Genomic DNA, 12913 nt, shown 5'->3' with positions numbered 1-12913 from the left:
CCGTCTTACCCAGCTGGCCTCTTGCTAATCGACGCTCTTCCACTTTCATTCAAACTTGACATTGCAGTTGATCCAGAAAGGGGCTTCCAGGGTCCCCGGGTGGGGCTTGGCCGCCTTCTAGGAGTGGCTGTCTTGATTCCCAGCCATCTCGTCACTTGACCTCAAAGAGGTTGATTCAAAACAGAAGGGCATTTTGCCCTTCAAAGAGATGCTTCCTCCTCCAGTTAATCAAAACAATAGCAACCAGTTCATGGAAAATTCGCCATCACCCAGTCACTGATAGGATGATTTGAAAACATTATAAAGTACATTTATTTTATTAACGGAGCAATTGGAAAGGTCTCAAATCTGAAGAGGGGAAAAATTAGAGCTCTTTTGTTTTGTTTAAGTCTATTCAATGTTCTTATCTTTTTAAACAAAGCAGTCTACAGTTGGAAATGCCCCCCACTGCTACATAGACTCTTCTGTACGCAGTGAGGAATAAAGTACCTTCAAATCATAAAGTGTTTTTCAGTTTTACTCCCGAATGATCAGAGACCTTGTAAAGTCTATTTTCTGGTCATGACTTATTTTGAACTTTAAAATAGAGATATTTTTCCCCGTGAAATTCCCACCTAACTTACAGCTTGCACAATAGCCCATATCAAATGGTGCAGAGCAGGGAGCAGTGACAGAGTTCCTGGCCCTTCTGTCCTCTGGTCCCTCCTTCAGTCCTCGTGGGACCACTGGCTGCTTGCTCCTTTTAAAGACCTGAAAGAATAGAGTGACTTTTCCCAGGGTGCCTTCCCATTCATGAATAGAATATTCCTCCCAGACGCTTACTGTACTGTAAATGCATTCAGTCAAGTTTCGCTGTTGTGAAAATGAACACGGACTGATCAGTCTATGCCATACTTAAACTGGCCTCTGTTCTGAAAGGATCAGGTCCTTCCTAACCCTTGGGTTTTCCAAATATTCCCACATGTGCTGACTTTCTTCCTAGTTCGTATTTTCTGTCTCCTCACATTCATGTAATTCTTGCAACACTTTTAATATGATCATTATGTAGCGAAAACTTTTCTTCTGGCACTTTCTACATCATAGCAACGATTTTTGTTTGTTTGTTTGTTTTTTGGTTTGGTTTGTTTTTTTTTTTTTGGGGGGTGGCTTACTTTTTGTTTTAAAAATAATAGAGTTCTCTGCATTACTCATTCAGCCTCTGGTCTACTCTGACCCACAGATCTTTTGTAAAACATCAGTCTCAATATAATTTATTTTTTACCTTCAGAATTGTTCTGCCCAACTTATCTGCCTTTTGTGATTTTTGACATGGCCTTGGTAGAAAAGATCTACTTCTTCATTAATTGATGATCCACCTTTGTGAGTTTAAATCATATAATACTTAAGACGTTTATCTGCTTTGAGCACCTTGGGTGGTTCATGTGCCTCTCATGTTATTTATTGCCAAATTATTATTATTTAAACATTTTTCTAATTGCCAAAGGGTTCATGTGCTTCCCAGATAAGCAGGTAGAGAAAAAAGAAGAGAGAGAAGGCACCCCCCGATGGGGCATGGTCACACCACAATCCTTTCTCCTCTGTTTCTCCTCCCTGTTGGGATTTGGGACATGCACACACATGTGCCTAGCATACTTTTCAAGCCTCTGGGGACAGGAGTCAAACTGCAGTCAGCCATGTGGGATCTGACTTTCTTCACTGATTGAGGTACAGACCAGCCCTATTGCCAAATTAGTGTGACTAATCAGGACTTTCTCTCTAAAAGTCATGTTTCAGAGATTTATGTGAAATAACATTGTGGGCCAGTGATTGATTATTTACTGACACGAGTGGACATCTGGGGAAGCTTGTTTCCAAGCTCCAATTCCACCCATGAAGGTGGTTTGATGCCATTCCTGGCCCACGTATGCATCTGAGGTTAGATATTTTTAAGATACCGTGAACTTGAGGCAGTCCTAGACAGTTTTTTATGGTTTTGTTTTGTTTTCCATTTTGAGGGAGAAAGACTGAAAGCAAGAGAGACAAGAGACTGATATTTTTGTCAGGGTCCTCCAGTTGTAGCTCTCCTGCTCCAGCCTTCCAATTAGCTGGGACTACAGGAGCATGCAGCCATGCCTAGGATGTTCAGGTCGGCCTTGAAGCAGACCTGCGCCTCCCATGTGGCTCCCAGCCTTCCAAGCCATGGTGCTATCTGTGCCATTGTGGTTGGGCCAGTACTGGGTAGTTTTCTGTTTTGTTTTGTTCTATAGGGTGCATGTGCTTGCCAGAGAGAGAGAGGAAGAGGGAATGTGAGACATCAATCTTCCTCTACCCCCTCTCCGGGGGGTGGTGACCAAGCCACAGTGCATCCTCTTCTGGCCTCCTCTTGGAGTTGCCGGCATGCACTCACATGGGCCTGGCATGATTTTCAAGCTGCAGAGTCTGAGACTCAAATCGCACAGCCAGTCAGTCATGTGGGACCCAGCACCTTAACCTCCAGAGTACCTTCTGGCTCCTCTGAGTAGTTTTAATGCTTATACCTGTATTCATTGCTTAGCTAGAAACTTTCACATACCTGTTGCTATAAATACAGTTGTATAATGAGGAAAACAATTTAATTTTCTAATTATTCAGAGAATACAGGAGAAAATAAGTTTTAAACAATGAAAGGGAGCTTTTTAAATTTTTTTCGATTAATCTTTTTTCTTGGCTGGGTTTACTTCACACGTTATTTTCCATTCTCTATGTCATGTACCTTCTTCTTTTTAACCCAAAGCACACACTTAGTTTTCTTGACTCTTCAACCTTGGTCTTTTTGTCTTTCAAAAAACGCCATTTGCTTGATGAAACTTCAGGGAAATGATAACGCTTTCTATTCATTGGAAGTGGTCACTCGTCTTGCTTTTTATTTGGTCATTTGATTTTTGTTTGGGAGAATAGACATGCATGACATTTTGGAATTTTGTCCATTTTAAAATTCAACACCCCTCAAAATGTGTCTTTGGTTGCATGCCCATTCCATTGGCTAGCTCTCCTCATCCCAAGCATCTATCTAAAATGTTTATAATCCTCTGTGCAGAAGGTGTAAGAACTTTAAAAGTCTTCATTTAGGCTTCATCTGTTTAGATCACCCGAGTGGAAGAGTGATTTATTTTCCTTTTTACGATTCTCTTCCCCATCCATTTTCTCTTCAGAAGGGGCGCTGCTTCGAGAACTACTTGTTCTTATAAAAAGAGCTGGAGATTAACTCGAGCAATGTTTATTGTTATATTCTTTATCAATCCTCCACTGATAAAGACTAATCAGTTCCAGAAATGGTTAGCTTATCTCTGGGTGAGGTATTCGTTGATAGTTGAGAATGCCAGCTCATTTCTTAAGCTTTTCATTTTCGAAAGAAATGCACATAGCAGGCATATGAAAACTTAAGTGAGCCTCTCATTTATTGCAGTCATAGTTTCCACATAAATTCTTTGTTCATTATTTCATACACATCAGAAATAACATGCTGAGCTCCAGTATCGCAGTAGATGCTGCAGTTTAAAGCGGGGACGTGCACAACCCATAAAGCTATCCGGCATCTGGGTGCCATACTGTCTGTGAAGCTGTGAGTCACAAGAAAGGAACTAGAGAAAAATCACTGCCTTTGCAAAAACGAGGAAACTTATCTGACATGAGAGGCCGAAAAGGAAAGTTAATGGTAAAAGTTAATGTAAAATGGCATGGAGAGGTAGTTGTGACATTGCTCGTCCACTTAGGTGACTGCCCCGTGCTTTTGTGCAGGCCGGATCTTCTCTTTGTTTATAGAATAGATGCTGCTGCAGTTAAGTGGACTAGACAAATCAGATCGCCTTGTTGATATGTGTTATAAAATTCGAATACTACCCACTAGAAAAGAAATCAGTAGTAGATCATATAAAACAGCAGCAGCATTGCTGAAGAAGAGCTGCCCTGGGACAGCACCTCCTGGCCCTTCCCTGTGTCACAACTGCCGTCTCTCACCCTGTGGCTCATTCCTGAGGTGCTCTGGTTGTACAGCTGAGCTCCCAGCTGGCCAGGCTGGGAATGGCGCTCCCACCCTTCATTTGCATATTCATAAAGTGGACTATACCTAAATTTGAGCCTAGTGGTTGCCAGAGCAAGTGACTAAGTTCTCAGTATAGCCTCCCTGAAAAGTCATGGAAAAACTCAACACTCACAGTGTCTGCTTTGTGTCAGGCAGTGTGCTGGAAGTCTTCGGATTTGACACAGACATTATTTTACCAGTCAAGAATCCAAAGCTCAGAGGGTCTGAGAGTACTTTACCTAGGGTCACACAGCAAGGAGGTGGCAGAATTGAGGTGCGGACCTACATCCGTGTGGTTCTAAAAATGTAGGCATTTTCCATTCATGATGTTTCTACCGCCTCAGAGTAGCTCGCTAATATAATCTAAAGTATATTTTAAATAGGCGAAGTCTATAATAGACAGTGTTTTTCTTTTCATTTCTTCCACTTAATAGCTGTTAACTACAGTTCTCTGAGAAATAGATAAGATACTACAGCCCGAATCAGCTGTTCAACTTTTATTACCAATTGCTTAGAAAGATCATTAGCTGTATAACAAAAATTAGTGTGCTGGGGGGTCAGAGGAAGTGCCGTCGAGTGGCTTTTGCTAGAAAAAAACCAGCAAATTTTAACCATGTTCCAGAAATAACCTAATCACTCAACTATAGAAAGTTTGAGAAAAGTTTGAAACCAACTAAAAGAAAAATCAAGCTTGCGTTCTTTATGTCACATGAGCATTTTTCCTCTTGAAATGTCACAGTCAGTCACTGAAGCAGCCCTTTTCTTTCCGGGCTAATGTGGTACCTTCACTCTGTCCACAGTGAGAAAAAGGGTCATCATTAATCGGGCGGGTAGATGGGAACGTTAGCAGGGTTTTGAGCTAGGATGGGGAGGTAATGAGTGAGTAAATCCTCTTAGCTGGTCTGGACTGCTATAAACATAACCTCTTCCCCCCTCTCCCCCACGAGTTCTCAGCAATTGACACTAAACAAAACAAAATTCTGCTGTTCCTGGCTGACCCGTAGGATTTCAGACCGGGTTTCAGAGACCACCGAGCCCAGGCTCCTTTATGGCAGTCCCTTTGGTATCGCCACTTCATGTCACTGGCATTAAGGGAAGTTGAGGGGATGTTCTGTGGTAAGAGACAGGGACTCGTACAGCTCTAAACTCATGGAGGAGTTGTGTTGTCATTTGGTTGGTTATTGGAAGAGCTGGTTTTGCATGTGAAGGGAGTTTCAGCCTCTGGGGTGGGCCAAATCTCGGAGGGCTGTGAAAGGGCAAAAGCAGTGAAGTCTCCTTATGACATGGATCATGTGTTTTTCCCCCTCATCATTTCTCATTTTCTACTCCCATCCTGTACACACATTTGTGATTCAGAGATGTCTACAGCTGGGAGCGTGTTGGGTTGGTGCACACTGGCCGACCTGAGCATAACTGGGTATTCCTGCCCTGCCCTCTCTTCCACAGAGAACTTGCAGTTTTGGTGGATTCGACTTGACGAACCGTTCTCTGCACATTGGCAGCAATAATTCTGACCCAATGGTGAGTTTATGATGGGGGAGCAGAGGTGTGAATTCCAGTGACTTGCCTGATGGTGATTTCTCACTCAGCGCCTTTGGGAATTGGTACTGGGTAACCTTTTCCTTGGTGACCCCAGATCTTATCTGGAAAGAAGCCCTTATTTCACCCTCTTAAGTTCGTTCTTCCGTGTGGGGTGAAGGATGGCTCTGGCCTCCATCTCACTCCTGGCCACAGTCCATTGTCTTTAATGCCTTTGTGTCCAGTCAGCTCACAAATCCAGATGAGTTGGGTTTTCTGGTCTTCGGCATTCATGCACACGGCCTTTTCTTGATGCTAGTTGCATGGATGCAACTGCTAGACACGTGTAGCAGGACTGAGTGAAGCGCCGTGATTTGAGTATTAAAAGTGTGTTGGCATTTCCAATAACCAGCCTATAGGCCCAGGGCATGGCCCTGCAAGGCCTACGCTAACCTAGGTTTTTCTGATCTGGAGTGTCCTGAAATTAACCCAACCGTCTTGAAGCCAAAGCAAACCGAACCACTCAGGGCCAAGGCTACTGCCGCCTCACACCTGCTTTGGGGTCACAGTCTACGTACAAGACAGATCTGTGCTGGGCAAGCTCTGTTCCCTCAAGTTTGCGTTCTCAAGCCCCCAGAGTATAGATGAATTTTATGTTGAGTTTCTTTTTTTCTTTATGTATTTTGTGAAGATTTTGTGCTTTCTATTTGTTATGATCCTAAGTCAGCTAAAATACCCACACGCGATAAATGAAGTGTTTGAGAATTTCTTGAAAGAACCAAGCAATTTATTTAGAAGTCATACTTTTACTGATTTTTGAACCAATGGTTTGAAGTAGTCAATCTTTTTTTGTTTGTTTTGCATTTTTGCCATAAGGCACATGTGCTCACTAGAGAGACAGAGGGAGACAGTGAGAAGGAAAGTGAGAAATCACCCCCCCAGGGGGGATGGCCATACTGCAATTTCTTCTCCTCTATTTTCTTCCTCAGATTTTGGGCACACACACACATGCACCCAGCTTGAGTTTTAAGCCCCTGGGTCCAGGATTCAAACTGGTTGGCCATGTGAGGGTCCAGCTCCTTAACCACCATGCTACCTGCTGGCCCCTATAGTCAGTCTTTTAAAATATGAAAGTATGTCGCTTCCCCTTAACCGGGGGAAAGCTGTGGGGTTTTTTGTTTGTTTGTTTTTAATGCAAAATGGAATGAGGGATGACCATAGTCAGGTTTACAGAAAAACAGGAAGAAGGAAATGTGTACTCTATCAGAAGTTGACCACGCAAAGCGCTGCCATGATGAGACCCAGTCTGAGGCTGCCTTCACTGACTAAGTGTAGCAGGAGTCCTTAGCACCCTTCGTTGGGTACTTCAGTAGGATTATCCATCTCTACTCCCTCACTGCTGGCGTTATGTGAATATTAACTCACGTATAGCACTCTTTTAAAGTGTATTTATTTATTTATTTCTTCTTAGAGAGAGAAAAATAGAGAGAGAGACACATAGGCATCCCCACCAGGGCCTCATGCAACCAGCTTCAGGACGGGAGGACCCCCGCACACCTGTGCTCCCGGAGTGTCGGGATGTCCTGCGTGCTCACTGAGGTCCCGGGATGTGGTTCCAGGTGCATTACCACTGTGCCACCACCTGGCCCCTCAGCCACTCTTTCTTGATGAAATGCAGTCCCCTTGGGTGTTTAAAAATGGTGAAAAAAAGATAATCCAAAAAGATGCACTAAGATTAAATCAAATAAAAAGTGACTCCTGCCCCACTTTAAACAGTGAAAAACACAGAAAGCTCCTCACTCGGTGGGTTTTAATTTGCACTCAAAATGATAGATAACGTGGCATAAGAAGATCTTGGAGCTCCTGGGCAATGCTAGTATTTTTTGAGAGCCAGGACATTAATGGTTTCCCTAATAAAACCTGTCTCTGGGCTTCGTTTTTTTCTGTGACTAATGGAATGTTTTGTTTTGCAGGGTAAAGAAGGAGATTTTGTATACAAAGAAGTAATCAAATCACCCACTGCCTCCCGCATCTCTCTTGGAAAAAAGGTGAAATCAGTGAAAGAGACAATGAGGAAGAGAATGTCTAAAAAATACAGCAGCTCTGTCTCTGAACAGGTATGCCACTGCCTCGCTGAAAGCCTCTTCCATGCTTCCTGACAGGGAATACTGAGACTGATTTTTTAGTATTTATTTATTTATTAAGAGGTATTTTATTTATTTATTTATTTATTTATTTATTTATTTATTTATATTTGACCAGAGAGAGACAGGGGTGAGAAGGGGAGTGAGAACGCAAGCCTCCAGGTCCAGGACTCAAACCATGGTCAGCCATGTGGTAGTCCAGCACCTCAACCACCACACCCCCCGCCAGCCCTAAATACGCCTTGGCATTAACCTGCTCTAGGAGCATCCTTTCTTGATGTAGACAAACGTGCAATTTAGCAAACATTTATTAAGCATTTAGGCTTGTCCATGTACTATGCTTGGTGCCGGGGATGCAAAATCTAGGCCTTTCCTTCTGCTTCTAAACGAGAGCGACGAATATGTGAAGAAATCATTGTCCTTTAGTGTAAAAAGCAAAAGAAGGATTTTATTTTCTCAACCCTCCCTTGCTACAAAATGGATGTAACCTGAATCAAACGTAAACTGTTTTCCTTGTACAACAGACTTTTCGAAGGGAGCAGACATTGTTCTATTCAATATTGGGTCGTTGATCAGGTCATGACACATTTTTGCACAGGAAAATATGTCGTGATTTTCCCGATGACCTAACAGAAACACAGAGCAAGTCAGAGACGTCGGCTCAGAACGTGCTTTCTGGCCACCTGGACTTTAGCGACAGTAATCAGGTTCCTGCTGGGCTGGGGGAGGTATTTTCTTGCACTGGCCCTGTCTGTAGCTGCTAAGGCATTGCAGAATGGACCCCTCCACCCAGGTCTGTAATTTCATTGCTAGAAACATGACCAGTTTCTGTCTTGGGAGCAGGAGGAAAAGCACTTGGACAACTGGACATTGAGGTAGTTTTGACCTTTTCGATTTTCAAAGCTCTCTCCTTCGGCACTGTTACAGGACTCCTCTTCTGTCCTGTTGAAGTACCTGCTTATGAATGAATGGCTGTCCACAGGCAATAGGAAGGGAAAGCAGACATTTGTACTCAGCTGCTGCCCTCTAGTGGCCATACTGAGCTAAAACCCAAGCATCCTCTGGATCACCCAGACTAGCTGACAGCCTGCTAACCACCCACAGTTTGGTTCAGACAAACCTCGCCACCACCTCATCAGCTTAGTACGTTGGTTCTCACTATAAGGAGTGGGTGATTTTGCTCCCCTACCCACCTCAGGGTTACTATCTGGGGTTAGTTTTGGTAGATAGGGTAGTTTTAAAAGACATATAGGGTGGGTTGAAGTGGGGTGGGTGCTACTGGCATCGGGTGGCTGATGGTCAGGGGTGCTGCAAGCATGCCAGCATGCACAGGGTGACCCTGTGACAGTGAACTGTCCAGCCCACATGCTGCAGTGCTCAGTGGAGAAGTCTGGCTTAGACTGACAGGGAAAGTCTGGACTGCCTTGAGGGAGTCTTCTCCATCACTTTTTCCCCCTTATTCTTTTTACTTTTTGTCCCTGGGGGTGAGAGATCAGTGATGATTCTTTATTTCTGTCCAGAAAGAGGCAAACTGCATGTCCGAGGGAAGCAGGCATTGGGCACCTGCATGCCAATCAGAGCAATGCCACTCGTTTAAAGCACTATGTCAAGTTTCTTTCCCCGAAATTGAAACACCCGCTAAAAGCCCTTATAAACTTATGTTCCTAGAAGTTTTCTGCTTTATGGATCACAAACTTAGGATTTTAATGTCATTTTGAGCATTTTTCTATAATTTTATTACTACGTAGCAATCTTTTCTTAGAATTATTTATTTAATTTTACTTATTATTAGTTTTATTTTTTAATTTGACCAGAGAGAGAAAGAGAGTCAACGTGAGAAAGTAAACCACCAGGTCCAGGCCTCAAACCATGATCGACCTTGTGAGAGTCCAGCACCTTAACCACCACACCACCTGCCAACCCCACTACATAGAAATCTTATGTTCTTAGCTTTCTGGTGTTTTAGACAAATAATTTTACATTAATCAAGGGATAAAAGGAACTGATCATTATAGTGCTTTCCGGAAAGAGAAAATTAATGTGAGGTTTTGCATGTTTCTGAAAAACACTTCAGTAAGTATACCAACTATTGTGGTAGGGATTTTTGTCTTTGTCCCTGCTGTGGGCCCAGCACCTGGTCCTGCATGTATCAATAAATAAATGATAGGCAAATTCATAATTTTTAAAAGCATTTGATGACAGATAATATCAGAGATGTATATTTCACGTTGCTGTTTTTCAAAACGTGTCCTATTCTTAAAAAGGACTTTATGGGCCAGCAGATGGTGTGGTGGTTGAGGTGCTAGATTTCACATGACTAACTCCAGGGTTCGAGTCCTAGACCTGGCAGCTCGGATGTCCCAGGAGCCTATGCCTGCGTACTCAAAATCTCAAGAGGAGGGTAAAGGAGAAAGGATTGTGTATAGCCATCCCTCCCGGGGAGCATTTCTCACTCTCTGTTTCTCCTCCTCCTCCTCCTCTTCTTCTTCTTTTTCTTCTTCTTTTTTTTTAGATTTTTGTGATAGGGCACATGCTCACTAGAGAGACAGAGACACAAAAAGCAGGAACTCACCCCCCTCCCCCCAGGGGGATGGCCATGCTGCAATCCCTTCTCCTCTAGTCTCCTCTCAAGATTTTGGGCACGGATGCACACGCTCCCAGAGTGAGTTTCAACCCACTGGAGCTGGGACTTGAACTACAGTCGACCATGTGGGAGCCCAGCAATGTAACCAATCACTGCTGATGTCATCACTTTCTCTCCTTCTCTGTCTCCCTGTGGCCGATGCACCTGCCCTATAGCAAAACTCTAAAAAATATATATTTTTTTAAGTTAGAAAGATCACTTATTTTATGATTCAGAAAAGAGGAATGAAAATGTGTTCAGGAATTCCTACTGGCAGCTTCAGTGCCTTCCCCATAATGGCGACTCCATTTGGAGGAGTTATGCCCGAGGCTGTTGACTCGCTTTCCCTGAATGTAAAGCACGAGTGTGTGTTGAATCAGAAGCTGCCCTTGCTGCTGTCCTTAAATGTTTGCAAGGCCTGCAGAATCACAGGGAAGCCCTTCTGACGATTCAGCACCATGCAAATAACAGGTTTCATGTGGACGGTTTTGTGCTCACGTGGCTGTGGGATCTGCCAGAGACTGGTCTGTTTTGGCAAGCAGACAGTTCTCGCTGCGAATTTTTCGCAGTGTGGTATTGTCTCTCTATACGGCACCACTAATCAAATGAGCAGGGTGTACTTATGTGTGCAAATGAGGAGCAGCCTCTGATAATACTCAGCCACCCGAGGGGGTGCACGCAGCGCCAGTCCTGACTGTCAGTCTTCTCTGATCTGGCTTTTTACTGATAACGCTTTAAAAGGAACGAAAGAAGCTAAAACCTTAAAGTGACATAGGACAGTTTTGTTATAGACTGAAAAACATGCTTTTTCTATATCCGAGTCTTTTTTTACTAGTAGTATTCTTTTTTTTATTAAAGTGAGAAGCCATCCCCCAAGGGGTATGGCCACACTGCAGTCCCTTCTCTGCCATTTTCCTCTCAGGATTTTGGGCACACACGCACACACACTGGTGTGAGTTTCAAGCGTCCAGGTCTGGGACTCTAATAGTGATCGACCATGTGGGAGTCCAGCACCTTAACCATTATGCCTCCTGCCGGCCCCTATAATATATCTGGGTCTTAAGTTGGTGTTTCAGTCCAGCACCTTAACCATTATGCCTCCTGCCGGCCCCTATAATATATCTGGGTCTTAAGTTGGTGTTTCTTTTATTTGAAGAGAGATTTTTGCTATAGGGCCTGTGCCCTCACCAGAGAGACAGAAAGCAAGAAATCACCCCCCAGGGGGGTAGTCGTGCCACAATCTCTTCTCCTCCATTCTCCTCTTGGGATCTTGGTCATGCACACATATGTGCTCAGCGTGAGTTTTAAGCTGCTGAGTCCAGGACTCGAACCATGACTATGTGGGAGTCCAGCAACGTAATCATTATGCCATCTGCTGGTCCCAAGTTGGCATTTCTGTAGCCAAATTCATTAAGAATCTGGCCAAGGGGCCAGCAGGTGACATGGTAGTTAAGGCATTGGACTCCCACATGGCCAACTGCAGTTCAAATCCCAAACCTGGCAGTTTGCTTTCTTATTTTTCCTCTCTCTCTTTGGTGAGCATGTGTGGAAAATAATAATAATAAACTAAATAAGTTTTTAAAAGAAGTATTTATTTATTTAATTCCATTTGTTGTTAGTATTATTATTATTTTTAAATTTGACCAGAGAGAAAGGGGAAGGGAGAAAGCAAGCCACCACGTGGGTAACCAGTGCCCTTAACAACCACACCACGTGCCAGCCCCATAAATAAAATAATTACTTTTAAAAAAGAATCTGGCCATTATGTTTTAAGGAGCACATTCTTTTTTAGTGTAATGTCATGATTATATTTCAGCAACATTTGAAGTTCAGCCTTGTTACTGGACTGCTGCATATCCTAAGAGTCTCTAAGCCTTTACCTAAATATTTCATCTATGTGGTAGAGATTGTTTTCAATGATTTCAAGACTATGAGATATATTATCTATGAGAGTAAATAATTTTTGAGTGCTTAGTAAGTAGTAACATGGAACACAACTTTTTTCAGCAACATTTGAAGTTCAGCCTTGTTACTGGACTGCTGCATATCCTAAGAGTCTCTAAGCCTTTACCTAAATATTTCATCTATGTGGTAGAGATTGTTTTCAATGATTTCAAGACTATGAGATATATTATCTATGAGAGTAAATAATTTTTGAGTGCTTAGTAAGTAGTAACATGGAACACAACTTTAAATGAGGCTATAGATTAAAAAGGAAGATGGTACCAGCCTGGTGGCACAACCAGTTTTTTTTAACTGTGGTGCTGGAAACAACATGGTTGACTGCTGGTTCAAATCCCTGGCCCGGTCAAACTGAAAATGCCTATGTGCCTGTGCCCAAGATCCTGACAAGCTGGGAGGGCTGGGGAAGGCAACTGCAGTGTGACCAGACCCCGTTGAGGGTGCTTCTCTCTTGCTCTCTCTCTTTCAGCCCCCTTCCTCCCCCATTTCTCTTTCTCTTGCCTGTGTGTACATGTGTTCTATGTCATGAGTGAAAAATAATACTTTAAAAAAAAGAAAAGGAGGAGGGAATCAGCAGTTAGCGTAATGGCTATGTCGCTGGACTCCCACGTAGTCGACCGCGGTTCG

At 43.3% G+C, this 12913-nt stretch overlaps 1 protein-coding gene across 1 annotated transcript in view; it reads left to right on the top strand.

Moving 5' to 3' along the window:
- SASH1 (SAM and SH3 domain containing 1) overlaps positions 1 to 12913 on the top strand; it is a 234245-nt gene that overhangs the window by 195546 nt on the left and 25786 nt on the right. Inside the window, 2 exon segments of the mRNA XM_006154951.3 lie at positions 5486 to 5560; positions 7531 to 7674. Of these exon segments, the coding sequence (XP_006155013.1) occupies positions 5486 to 5560; positions 7531 to 7674 (219 nt within the window).

This window comes from Tupaia chinensis, unplaced genomic scaffold (assembly GCF_000334495.1).
Source record: "Tupaia chinensis unplaced genomic scaffold, TupChi_1.0 Scaffold000427_1, whole genome shotgun sequence".
Classification (NCBI taxonomy): Eukaryota; Metazoa; Chordata; class Mammalia; order Scandentia; family Tupaiidae; genus Tupaia; species Tupaia belangeri.
The sequence above is the reverse complement of the archived record's forward strand: the minus strand, read 5'-3'. Positions and strand labels throughout refer to the sequence as shown.